The sequence below is a fragment of the Dermacentor silvarum genome, chromosome 4 (genome assembly GCF_013339745.2).
Source record: "Dermacentor silvarum isolate Dsil-2018 chromosome 4, BIME_Dsil_1.4, whole genome shotgun sequence".
NCBI lineage: Eukaryota > Metazoa > Arthropoda > Arachnida > Ixodida > Ixodidae > Dermacentor > Dermacentor silvarum.
In genome coordinates this window covers 111287824-111302004 of record NC_051157.2, presented here as the reverse complement: position 1 = coordinate 111302004, position 14181 = coordinate 111287824, and the positions used below count along the sequence as shown (strand labels likewise).

At 48.4% G+C, this 14181-nt stretch overlaps 1 protein-coding gene and 1 non-coding gene across 2 annotated transcripts; one reads left to right on the top strand and one right to left on the bottom strand.

Moving 5' to 3' along the window:
- Positions 1-9345: 9345 nt before the first annotated feature.
- Positions 9346-9427, bottom strand: Trnal-uag (transfer RNA leucine (anticodon UAG)). Its single transcript has one exon. It is a non-coding gene; the product is annotated as a tRNA-Leu (tRNA).
- A 2680-nt stretch (positions 9428-12107) lies between these two features.
- On the top strand, positions 12108-13670 carry LOC119448839 (sodium/hydrogen exchanger 10). Its single transcript, XM_037712051.1, has one exon. The coding sequence runs from the start codon at positions 12108-12110 to the stop codon at positions 13668-13670; it is 1563 nt and encodes a 520-aa protein (XP_037567979.1).
- The last annotated feature ends 511 nt before the right edge of the window (positions 13671-14181 follow it).

Here is a 14181-nt window from a genome sequence, read left to right as displayed (position 1 = left end):
AATTTTTAAAATTTAATACCACGGTTAGTCACCACGATTAGTCCACTACGTCCATCATCTCCTCATCTTCACTATGGTAAAAACTGTGTTTCATTGCTTAAACGCAGAGGTGAAGATGGAACTACGTGTAGTACGTTGCCATGTTGTTGCCGCGTCCGGTATTTTGACGCTATGTCAAGAATTCCGAAACACACCTCAAGCTTGCTTTCGGCCGCCTGGGGCGACACATAAGTATAGATCAATTTAGTGTCCAATTTTTCAAACGCGGATGGCAAGAATATGAGTACACCACTGCTTTGCGGTTACACATGCACCGTACTTCATATCCAGAATGATTATTTGGCGTATAATGACTTCCGAGTGAATTTCTAAAAATGGCTGAAGGCAATGTGCAATGTATTGTACAGGGGTATTAGGAGGATATATGTATATATATATATATATATATATATATATATATATATATATATATATACAGAGAGAGAGACAGAGATATTATTTTCGTCATCGTACTTATAATGTACGATGTACATTGTATATTGTTAATTATGTTAATATAATAATGTTAATATTAATAACAGTAGGAAAAGAAGAAGGTGATGACGAAGGTCATGGTGAAGCAGCTTGCGCTTGCTCTCGTCATCACAGTCAATCATTTTTAATTGTGATTAGCAGTACTAGAAATAGTATTCGTTAGTATGAGTAGTAATAGTGGTAGCACTATGCCGTTTCATTTGATCCCGTGTGGACCGTAGCCTTGAAACAGGTTAAATATAATCTGATTTTCGCTAGAAAAACGGCATCCGCGGGGTTACGCTCGTCAATCCCCGTGGTGGCGTAGTGGCTATGGCGTTGCGTGGCTAAGCCCGAGGTCACGGGATCGAATCCCGGCCCCGGCGGCCGCATTGCGACGGGGGCGAATAATTGCAAAAACGCCCGCGTACCATGCATTGGGTGCACGTTAAAGAACCGCAGGTTGTAGAAGTTAATCCGCCATCTCCGCGTACAATGTGATTCATAATCATAGCGTGGTTTTGGCACTTAAAACACTATCTATTTTTTTATTTCTTTTTTTTTTTTTTGTCATATAGGACAACCCACCTGGTTGGCTCAGCTGACTACAGGGCGTGTCTGCTCTTAAACATGAAATCTGATTCTCGGCTGCGACAGTACGTCCCATTCCAGTCAGTCGGCGCATTGCGAATAAGCTCGTGTATAACATGCTTTGGGTGCCCACCAAAGAACTACAGGTGGTCAAAAATAAATCCGGGTATTTTTTACACTGTATACGGCGCCCCTCATAATAGCACACGGTACTGCATCGGGACGTTTTGCCCCATACTTTTATTTCTCGTTGAACGGCGGGCACGTTTAACTACGGGAGCTCTCAGCTGTACGCAATGGACAGGAGGAAATCGATTTTTGTAATTGTAAGATAAAAGTTGAACGAACAAAGCTAAAGTGCCTCGGACGGGCTGTAGTCGATTTTTCGATAGGTGGACCTATATCTTTATCAAAGGTGACGGTCTTGTCATCCTTGGCATGTGTGCTTCCCCAGGTGGTCCCCAGGTGGTCAAGATCCCCAGGTGTTCAAAATTAATGCGGAGTCTAACCCGGAGTCCCCCACTACGACATGCCTCCTAATGAAATCCTGCTTTTGGCACGTAAGACCCCAGAATTCATTCATGAATTCACACTGATGAACTGCTCGAAAGAACGAGCAGTTCTGTTTAGGTAATTATTAAACGCAAATGCCTACAAACTGCTTTGTAGCCGCGCCATCTTGTGGCACCTCGCCTTGTGTCAACCCCTGTCAAATTCTCTCTTCAGACAAGTCAGCACACTGAAAGCGTGCTTGTTATCTATACGCGGCTGCGGCAGATAGCTCGGGAGCGTCAGCTGGCTACCTCGTGTAGTTGACCTCTGTCAGATAAGATACGTAATGTCGAGACTCTCACCTGTGCGCGCTGTCTAGTATGCATCGAAGAATTCTGCGTGTCAGATAGGTGCTTCCCCCTTAAGGTTGCCAGAACTTACAGAAAAAAGAAAGAAAGCAAGCTTCAGTTTGAGCTGGATGCTGTAACACATTGTCACGCGTTGCTGCTTCACTTTTTTGCCGGTGTCCAATTGCACCGCAATATGACTCGCTCGGTGCAAGACGCGCCTAGATTATCCGAAACTTTTCGTACGTTGTAGCTGATTCAATGGTGAATGGGGCGTGCCTAAAACCGCTCTATATAAAAAGTAGCGACACTCTCCTCCTCCGCCTTCCCTCCTCCTCATTTCTCCTCTCTTTCGCGCTCCTTTCTCGACCGTAGCGCCGCCTACACCGCTTGAGACACGTGCACTTGTTTATCTTTCACCATTGGCTGCTTTTCACCGGCTAACAAATGTTAAACGTTATCACTCGGCGCAGGACGCGCCGGCATGTATCAGAAGTTTCTCGAACGTTATCAATGCGTCTATCCGTTGTCTGTTGTCACCGATGCTTATGTAATCTGATTGTTTGAGTGTCGCTAATTGTGTAGTACTTTCTGGAAGAGACGCAGGCACCAGGGATTACTGTCGAACAGTCGATGACTCATGTATAAAAGCCGACGAGTTTCGCCGCTGATCAGATTTCGACGATCGCCGACTGTGTTTGCCGCTATCGTTGTGCTCCTCGCCGGTCGGTAGACGCATCTCGGGCGAAAATGGTGATGGAGCGCGATCGTAAACAAACGCAGCCAGCGCCCGGCGGCGCGACGGCCCACGTGATGCCATTAGGCCAATACCGACGCGGCGTCCGCCTCGGACGGGTCGTGCGAGGAGGAGGCGGCATTTTTCCAAGTGTGTCGCTACTTTTTATATACAGGGGTTTTAGACGTGCCTGGTCAGATTGCGCACGCGTCCCGAATATATTTGTACATTCTCGAATCTACGCAAGCACCAGCGATTACTCTGCATTCTACAGTGAAGCACGTATAAAACGCGGACGAACTCGACTGGTGAGAGTAGATTGGACATCTGACACCCTCGCCACTATGATTGTGGCTTGAGCATGTGGTTTGAGTGTTGCCTGTCTATCTGGGCTCACCGTCATGGTAATTTCACAGCCACTACAACATATTTTCGAGACAAGAAAGGGAATGCAGTCATCTGCCCGTAACTAGCACTGATCCACGAAGCAAACCCATGCAGGTTCTGCGCAAACAATGCTTCGCCATTGAGGAAAAGCTCGCCCTAGTCCGGGCCTCTTTCTTCAGCGATGACGCTTTCTTCCCGATGAATCCGTACGGGTGTGCTTTGTATATCGTCGTCGTCTTTTCGGCTCAATGGCAATCATTTATGGCTTTTTCAAATAGGAAACTTTTCGAAACAAATTAAATACCATTATTAAAAAAAGAAGAAAAACTTCTAATATCGAAGCGTCACCGAATATTTCCTCATTTCTAGGCAAATCTAAAAGCAAAACTTGCTTGAAATCCATTTGATAAGAAAGGCTTACTTATACTATTTGGTACACGTATCCAGTATACAGAAGCGGACGTCCGCTCAACCGAGGAGCGTTTAAATTATAAACAACTGCTTTCAGTTATACTGGGTGCATCATGGAAAGATAATAGCGAAACAAGGACACAGCACACCACCGGATGTCCTAGAATGCTGTATGTTTATTGAAGCACGTGGGTTAATAGTGCACTGAACATTGTCCTCATCATCAGCCTATATTTATGTCCACTGCAGGACGAAGGCCTCTCCTTGTGATCTACAATTACCTCTGTCTTGTGCTAGCTGATTCCAACTTGCGCCTGCAAATTTCCTTACTTCATCACCCCACCTATATTGTTCTGCCGCCCTCGACTGCGCTTCCCTTCTCTTGGTATCCATTCTGTAACCCTAATGGTCCACCGGTTATCCCTCCTACGCATTACATGGCCTGCCCAGCTCCATTTTTTTCTCTTAATGTCAGTTAGAATATCGGGTATCCCCGTTTGCTCTCTGATCCACACCGCTCTCTTCCTGTCTTTTAACGTTAGGCCTAACATTTTTCGTTCCGTCGCTCTTTGTGCGGTCCTTAACTTGTTCTCAAGCTTCTTTGTTAACCTCCAAGTTTCTGCCCCATAGGTTAGCACCGGTAGAATGCAATCATTGTACACTTTTCTTTTAAGCGAAAGTGGTAAGCTGCCAGTCAGCATTTGACAATGCCCGCGGTATGCACTCCAACCCAATTTTATTCTTCTGTAAATTTCCTTCCATGATCAGGGTCCCCTGTGAGCAATTGACGCCGAGAGCGCCCGCCTGCGCGACTGCATCTTGAAAGCCATCCGCGGCGGGGGCAGAGTCCACCCTCCCTGTGTTTTCGCTGCTCAGATCGCGTTGACGCGAGCGCCGTCACGAAGCTCCATTCGCTCGCTACTGCTGCCGCGCTGATTCACTCCAGCGTTTTGACAGCAAGTTTCTGCGTTCCTCGAGTGAGATGCGTTCATGTTTGCTTGTGCGTGCGTGACACCCCGTTTGTTAATTTAGCTTGTGTGCCTATGTTTGCAAGTTTATACTGCCGATAAAACTACTATTCTTACTTTTATATCTGTCCACTAATTTGCTATCGCAATCGATGCTTCGTCTTTCGGGCGAAACTGCGACTTTTTTTTTATTGTCCCATATTCGGGATTTTTACACTACGCACACCCACTGGAATGACCCACATTTTATGATTGCACTATACCTTCGAAATCGGCACACATTTTTAGACTGCACATACTGGCGGGAACAGCTGTAGACTGAACTAGCTTCGGGATCGGCGCACATTCTTAGACTGCACTATATCTGCGGGATCAGCCCACGAAAGAGACTAGAACCACACATACCAGATAAGGAAAAGCAGGGTTAACTCGACAAGGAAAAGATTGTCGTCAAAACTGCTTTGTCAAGATCAAGACAACAAATTCGTAGGTTTTCAACAACAGAATTCCAGGAAGCAGACGCAACCGGTGCACTGTCTTACAGGGGAAGAGTTATTGTGCTGACAGGGAAAGCGGGAGAAGAAAAATAAGCACGAAATTATGCAGACAGAGCGTACTATACGTATATAAAATATTCACGTGGCGTCGAGAACGCCATATTGTTCTTGTATTGACGGCGTCACTCGAGATATTTTGCCGCGGCCGTGTTTACGGGTCAATATTGACGCTGTAGGTTTACGGGTCAATATGGCGGACTATTTTTCCCATATGTGCTGACTGGTCTTGGACTGTTCTGCCAGTGCTCGATTCCGTAGTGACACTATTTGAGTGTTTGTAACTTGTGTTCATGCGTATAGTACTTCTTGACATATTCTTCTTGCTGTCATTTCCTTCTTTAATCTTGCCTGACTAGTGTATTTAGGACTCTAGTATAGCCGGCTCAAATAAAGAAATCCGTAAAAAACAAAACACCCTTCTCAGTTTTCTGCATTTAAAATATGGATATCTGGATTGAGATAGTGCGCAGCTTTTTACCGCGCTAGCTGTGCATTACGACAGCTGCAATGAAAACGTCAGCGAATACTTTATAACATTTTATCGCGAGGACCAGGAAAGAAACATTTGGGGATACAGGCCGCGATGAAAAGGAGTATCTGTAGTGAGATTCAGGATTCCCAACTAGTGTCGCAATGAGTAGCGCCCGTCCCTGTATTGACGATACTGTTATTACAGGCCGAAATGAGCGCGAGCTGCCTCGTCTGATTATGGAAGCTGAGTTAGACTGCCAGGCTTGGTGGTGGTGTGTGTCAGCAAAGCTTCCCCCCTTGCCTTGTCGAATAAAAAACAATTCCTGCGCATGAATAGATTAAACTCTAAGGGTTTCGGCGTTTTCATTTGTTGTTTTTCTTGCTCAACAAGTGTACACGCTTTTACACGTGTTCTGTGATACGCGAAGCAGGGAGTATAAGTACGGTGTGGTCTCAGGAAATAAAGTTGGTTGTTGGAAGTTAGTGACATGTCTGTGTGTTCTCGTGTCCCCGTATTGTTGGCGATACACTATATTGGATGTTGTGTTTTTAGCAGCGACAAATTAAAAAAAAATGCCTGTGCCAATAGCAATATTCTAACCCTTGATATATGAGTTAGTCGATGAGCCGGCCATTTCTTCTGCAAGAAATCAAAATGCTTAATAGCATAATTACCTTAATTACGCTGATTAACTTCTAAATTATTTACTTTAGGGCACACATTTCAATCTACGAATTATAGCCGGTGAGTTCACAGGGCGTATCCACTTGGAACGAATTCTCAGGACTGCACTAGTTTTGAGAAGTTAATTTTGAAATTGTCTGACAAAATGCAATGTCGTTCCAGTTACTTAAAAAAATGCTCTTTTATGCATTGAAGCACAAAAGTAACTGTAACATCAAGGTATTTCGTATCGTATAGTATAGAGCACTGTATGGGCCGATTTTTACATTGGGCGGCCCGCCCGAGCCCGATCAAAACATTTATGGCGAGACCCGGGCCCGGCCCGGGCCCGGAAATAATCTACGTTACCCGCCCGGCCTGGCCCGCCACCCCTTTACCTTAAGACCGAGCCCGGCCCGAGCCCGGCTCGAAACCGGCCCGAACCCGGCCCGAGACCGAAAAATACACGTTTTTCAGAGTTGAGAAGCCCGAGAATAACTCGCAGAAAGCCCGAGCCCGGCCCGGGCCCGGGTCAAAATCACACGCCGTGCCCGAGCCCGGCCCAAGCCCGTGAAAAAACTGCTCTACCCGGCCCGGCCCGGCCCGTGGGCCGGGCCGGGCCCGGGCTTTCGGGTAAGCCCGAGCCCGTGCAGTGCTCTAGTATAGTATAGTTTTGTATCATATAGCGAAGTATAGTATATTACAGTACAGTTTAGTATAGTATAGTATAGTTTGGTATCGTATAGTCAAGTATAATATAGTATAGTCGCAACTGCAGCTACATTCAGAAATGCAAATAATTCAATTGGACGGGCGGTTGAACAGAATAGCTGTATTACGTTGCTATAAGCCTGCAAGCAGCCCCTCGCCGGGTATGGGCGAATAACACTTGACATAATTCCAACAGTCGCTTTACCTAATGAATATATATGGAAACTTTATTTCTATATATATATGAAGACGAATCAAATGTAAAAATCCTGTCCTTTTTGCCGAATACCTTTTGCCAAATCATGATGAAATAAAGAAATTACCGCCCAAGCACTCCGTACAGATGGTTAACCAACGCAGCTGAAACGTGCGACCCCGGTGTTTATGACTGGGTTAACCCCGCCGGTTCACTAAAGTGTTTCTCGGTTATTGGTTACGTCTTCGTGTTTCTTAATGAGGTTACACGCACGTTAGGCTGCGACGGAGAGAACGACGTCACTGACTGTATGCCCGCAGTCAGCCGTTGTCGCTTGCGTTGGATGTCTTGAGTTTGCTCGGCGGCGTGGTTAGCAGCATCCGCCCGCCATTGGCGCTTGCGATTCTTCGAAATTAAATTGCTACAAAAATAAAACTGTGCGTTACGTAAGACTATGACTGGCTCATACCCCCTTAAGAAATGGCTCATACCCCCGTAAACGCGGCCTCCTCATTACGACGACAGAAGAGAAGTAAAATTCTACGCTGGAATGATGAGCGGCAACGGAGCCAGCTGTGGAAGAAGATGAGGAACGCAGGAGCAGTGGCACGAGCACGAGCTCAACCCGAGGGGCGCCAACGAGCTAGCTGCGCAAGAAGACGACGACGCTCGAGCCAGTGCTGATGATGATAGTTTTCTGCTGACAGGCGACGGACAGACGTTTTTTTTTTTTTTTTTTTTTTTTTTTTTCGTTTCGCCTATAGCCATATAATGCTTCGCTTTAAAAATGTCGCACAGTTGGCATTCAAATTATCTATATTCGCAGGTCCGCCGTAAAGCATGCTAAAAACTTACATTATACCCCAGCACTTCTGAGGTGCCACAGCAGAGCTTAGTGTATTTCTGACGCGGGAGAGGTCCGCGCCCACGGGTTCTTACCCACCTAACGTCGGCTATTACGGTCCGACACGCTCCTTCACCGTCTTGTCCATGTGGAGCTACCTGGAGGATACGCTAAAGAAATGTATTTGTGGTGTTATGTGCTTACATCAGACCACATGTGCACCTCTCCGTGGCAAATCGAGGACAATAAACGCCCCTTCGTGGCTGTTTGCCCCTGCGAAAGAGCATGCTTTCGATTGAGATCAAAGCGCGATCAACCTCGAGCTTCAGCTCGGCAAAGCTTGGTACGTGATAGTCGGACGAACGATGAATCGCGGGTCGTTGTCATTTTTAATGCGTGGTCTCATTTTTTTCGTGTCCCTACATCGGGCGATGCCGGTGACGCTGGGGTCATGAATGAGAGCGTCGCAGCGGCCCTTTGGCCAGTGCAAGGTGCATAAGCGCCCTGCCGTCGACGCTCCCACCGGGCTTACGTGGTCGCCGTCACGTGACGGCTCGCACAGATCGCATAACTCAAAGGCTTAAATTTGCTCGAGTCCCGAGATTTTGGGTCATGAAATACCTTTCAAATTTGCTGTATTTTCGACTTTGTCGCAGATATATCAAGTGCATATCGAGTAAATACGCACTTTTCATTGCTTTAGTCGTTAACGCTCTTCACTTCTTAGCTTTATTCGCAAACGTGATCGCGAACTTGATTGATGCACGGGAATAATTATTCTAGCGCCATGTTTCCCTTGGGTAAATGATGAAGCTCAATTTCTCTAGGTACGTTTACGCAAGCTTTTCAGTATTATTTTGTGTTTTAGTTAAAACGTTTTACCGTGCGCAAAGACTAAGTGTGGTTAATCTTTCCGTCCCGCATAATAAGGCAGCTTAGAGGTAGCGGCTTAACCGTATCAATCCTACGGCTGAAAAGGCAAAGCCCCGAGACTAGATCTTTATGTTAGCAAAAACGCTGAGCCGCACTTGTACGATGTGCATTATATATACGTCCACACATCTCGACAACTACTTACCACGAGCAGCTGCAGCTGTGGCTATTCGCGTTATGCCACATCTGGACGTACCTGCCCAGCTGCCTGCGTATGCATCCATATGCTTGTGGCGAGCCGCTCGAAACCCAGACCACAGTTGCATTTCTGTGAGTATTCATGTGAAAGAAAGCCCGTGCAAATAATGTTTCCGCAACGGATCATTTTCTGAAGAGCCAGCGACACAATAAATACCAACATTTACACTTTCATAGAGAGAAAGCCAACCTAAAAAATGAGCTCCAGAACTGCAGAATAGTGAACCAACTGACTATTCCATAATGAATTGCACAGCTTTGTCAATGTCTTGCATGGCGCTACAATTCTTAATAAAACATGTTTTTAACGATCCAAAAAAAGTTTCTGGCAGCGGTGGGATTCGAACCCACGCCCCCGAAGAGACTGGTGCCTAAAACCAGCGCCTTAGACCGCTCGGCCACGCTACCGACGTTCAGAAAACCCGGCAGTTTCCGTTGTGCATCGAATGACGCTTCGCGGAGAGTAGGGTAAACTTTGCCGAAACAGATAAAGGGCGCGCGGTTCGGTCCTGATTAGATGTTCATTGCGGGCAAATAAAGAGCCTTGAGTGTCCGCCAAATGTCATACTCTCTTATCTATCCGTGTTCCCCGTTCCCTACTGCTATAGCGGTAGTAGGATAAATTTACCGGGAATGAAAAGGCGCCATGTTTGAACGTTCCTGTTGACGTTATACCCCGGATATGTATACCTTCGGAGCAAAGAAACAACTAAACAAGAAAGGGGGCAGACAAGAACAAACCGTCTTTCTCAAAACCGCTTTCTGCCTCGCCAATACGAGAACCCCGTGCTTACAATGCGACTGCTTTGAGATTGGAGAGAAACGCGACTCGTTTGGTATGGAGCGCACGGCATATCGAGCGAGCACACACTGACCAACAAAAATTAATCTCGTATTCCGCCAACGTGAACGACAATACGGAAGTCCTCCTTACGCTTGCCCGCAACAGGCGGGCGTGAATGTTACTGCAATTGTAGTTGCGTCACACCTGCACGTCGCCTCCTTCAGACTTGCCGCTGTGTTTCCCGCGCCGGTGAACGACATCGCGCCCACCTTCATGTCCCAACCGGTTTCCAGCGGAACGCGAATCCCGAAGCATGGCCTCCACAACCACCGGCGCAGCGGCAGCGACGACGGCAGAGCCCACACACTCGATGCCACGACCGGCTTTCTCGATGCCACCGGCACCGTGCACGGTCTGAGTGAGGCATTTATCGTCTTTTCAGGACTCGCGCTGTGTCTAGCTAATCAAAAAGCCTTTACACGGTAACGTTGACGGCGTGGATCCCATTGAACCCGCTCCAGATTTATGACTTCAAACCAGCATGTGCTCAGGAAAGGACCTAAACTGCCGGAAGTGGAAACTACCAGCACCAGCGGTGGTGTGATCTGGTTACGCGGCTCATTCGTGCAATAAGTAGGTCTGAACAATCATCCGGTACAGCGTAAAGACATCAATAGTCACCGAGTTTCACGAAGTGAAGGATGGCTCCTTCTCCGCTGTCCACTATGGGAGGCAAATTTTAGTTTCAAGCACAAATTTTATCTGCCGCCCGCTTGTGTTGCCCACGTTTGTACGCACCAAGTACCAACGCGTACCAGCAACGTAGGTGTTCCAACGCAATTACAAAAACCGTTGAATATCATGCGCTCTTACATTACCAGCACCGTATGCTTCAGAGGCACCTACAGCTAACAGGTGACTATATGTTACGCAGGCATTATGCGGTAATTTATTGCTTAATTACGCAGGACATATGTGCGCATCTTGGCAGCACATGTGCACAGAGGGATAAATTTATATAAAGAAAAGCAGAGAGGTCGGCTTGAGCTATTGCTGGCTCTGGACTGCTTCTCTGCACCGAGAAGGAAAAGCGATAAAACATAAGAGTGATAATTTGCGATGAAGAAGAGAGTGAGATGCATATTTACAAGTCCACTACGTACGTTCCGGCACCTATAAAGCCATGTGTCTTGTCCAGTGACTTGTAAAGAAGCTAGAGCTGTCCTGATAATCACGGCTGCGCTATTGGCGTCAGGACAGGGACCCGAAACAACGTCACCAGATAATGGTCTGCTATCCAAGTGTGCGATCCAAGAGACCGGCTTCTGCTGTTCTGGCGCGCGTGCGCAGCATAAACACGAAACACGTGTGCAAGTGTCTGAATTCTGGGGTTTTACGTGCCAAAACCACGTTCGATTTTCAGGCACTCCATAGTGGGGGACTCAAGAATAATTTTGACCACCAGGGGATCTTTAACATGCCCCCAATGCCCGTTAAAGGGCGTTTTTGTATTTTGCCCCTATCGAGATGCGGCGGCCGCGGCCGGGATTTGGTCACGCGGCCTCGTGTTTTAGCAACGCAACGCCATAGCCGCTAAGCCACCGCGGAGGGTGTGCAAGTGACTCTGACACGTGACATTGCTCACAATTTGTACCAGTACCACTACAACCTATGATGTGTCTCCAGTTCCTGGTGAACCGCACCAAGGCGAATCCAGCTTGCGGTCACCACTATGTAGGCCAAAATGCTGTTTACGTGGTGTGTGTGTGTGTGTGTACGTGTGTTTTATATTCTGTTACACACAGGAGAGTCTGAACAAAAACGCCTCCTCGCGCCAATGTCAACGCTTACTTTCGTCTTTTTGAAAGTACTATAGCAGCTTCATACTCTTTATATCTATTTATAAATTATACTCCATCATTAAATTTTTTTTCTTCGACTGTGAACACACAAACATAATCATTTGCGTAAAATTCATTTTTTTTTCTAGCTTTTCTGGCTATTATGCGTCATCCTTTGTGCATAATAATAACGAAATTATGATTTTCATTGGACGAACATATTTATTTTCAAGCGCTCCAACAGTTCTCTAATGTCAACGCAACATTTTAGTGCACCTAAAGGTGCTCATTTTAGTTTGACCAACAAACCCCTCACGGGGCGCACGTGGCACCATCGATGGAGAACGAAGAAGAGAAATGCCACAGGGCTCACGAGCTACCCGAGCATCGCGTGAGAGCGTTCTTCGCGACCCAGCCGGTAACCTCAGTGCACGTCATTCGAGCGACGAACGCAGCCGCGGAGATGAATTCCCTGATCGGCAAGGAAGGTGACGTCGAGTTCAGCCTGCACGATAGGCAGGTCAGCGTGATCATCCTCCTCTTGGTGGCCGTCGTGGCCGGTGTGTGCCGCGCACTGCGACGCTTCGTCAACATCCCCGTCGTTGCCGTGGTCGTGGCGCTCGGCTTCGGCGCGGGTCGTCTCGTCGGTGGCTACAACCTCAAGGAGAAGGTGCTTCCGGTCACGGACCTGCATATCCGGGAGCTACTGTTCCTCTACCTTCCCGTGCTCGCGTTCACTGGCTCGATCAACCTTCGCGGCCACCTATTCAGACAGTGCTTCTGGCAGTGCGTGCTGCTTGGCTTCGGTGGCCTGCTGTTCAGCACCTTACTCTTCATGCTGTACATGTCGGGCACGCGGGACGCCGAGAAACAGCACCTAGCCGAGACGGTGCTCATCAGCCTGCTCACCTGCTGCCCCGAGCTCATGTTCGTGTCGGACATGAACGCGCTCTCGTCAGCCCGCTCGCACATCCTCGAGACCATCATCATGGGCGAGCCGCTTGTCGGAGCCACCGTGCTCTGGATGGCCTACCGGTTCAGCACGCTACCCGAGAAGCTGACTATTTATGCCCTCCTAAAAACGGTCACGTGTACACTGTTCATCGGGCCACTGGTGGGCAAGTTAATCGGCCACGCGCTCGCGACGTCTATGGTATCGCTGGCGCAGGACCTACCCGTCTCGTTCGTGGTGAGCGCAATCAGCGTGATCGCGACGTGGGCCTTCTCCGAGCAGTTCATGCACGGCGCTGGCATCAGCACCATCATGTCGATGGGGATCGCCACCAGCTCTCACTCGACGGCCACAGTGTACAACCCTGTCGCGCTCAAGAAGTTCTGGATGCTCATCAGGTACGGCTATAACGTCGTCCTCATTTTCCTGTCGGCTTATCGGATCGGCCGCGACACGCGGGAGTATCTGAGCTGGCACGAGATAATGAGCCCGGTCAACGCGTATGTTGCGAAGATCGGCGTCCGGTTCGTGACCATAATCGTGCTGTATCCGCTGCTGGTATCCGTGGGCTACAGCCTCAGTTGGCAGCAATGCTTGATTGTGGCCTGGGCGAACTTCAAGGGTGCCATAATGATCGGCATGGACTTGACAAGGGCTTTTCCGACCGTCAACCTCGAATACGCTCTTAAGGAACAGTTCATTCGCCTGGGAACGCTATTTCTTGTGCAGGTCCTCAACACCACTACGCTGCCGAAACTCATGTCAATGCTGGGGCTGCTGGCGCTATCGGACGTAGAAAGGGCGAACATGAACATGGTTATAGTTGCGCTTCGCAACACCGCAAATTCGTCGACTAGCTTTCAGCGGCGCGACAAGAAGTTCTCGGGTGCCGACTGGAAGTGGGTTCAGATGCACACGTGCATCGACAACCCGTATATAGGCGTCGAAGAAGAAGATCACTGCCGAACAGACGGAGACTTACATGCCCGCTCGCGTCTACAGGAATGCTGCTGCAAGAAAGGCCAGCTGCTCCATCCTCAGGCTCCAGAAGGTCTGCTGCAACAAGCAATATGAAGACGGCATGATTCACAGCAAAACGAGGGGCAAAATACTGGCCGCCCTGCAGTATCCTATGGAAAAGGAAATCTACCTGGATTACAGCATGATGAAGCCTTTCGTGACCGTCCCCGACTGGATCTACGGGCTGAAGGACTTGGTGCAACGGTTCGCCGGTAACGAGGCCATCGAGAAGCGCCAATATCGGTCGGTACGTTCCAGCCGCTCGCGCACAGACGACGACGAAGACGACATGGAGCATGTCAGCCTCCTCTCTGCCATGCTCAAAGAAGGCTGGTATCACGCCCTAATTGGGTTCATTGCTCTGGGTTTCGTCTTGCTGCTCAGTGGCCTGGCTCTGTTCCTGCTCAAAAAGCGCGCGGACCCATCGCAACACGAGCTGCTCCTGTCGATCATCACATCGGTGCAGGGCGCCTACGTGCTGCTGTACTCGATCGAGATGGTGCTTCTGGTGTACACCGTTGGCATGCTGCGCGTGGGCAAGGACATATGGAAGCAGCTTGACGTT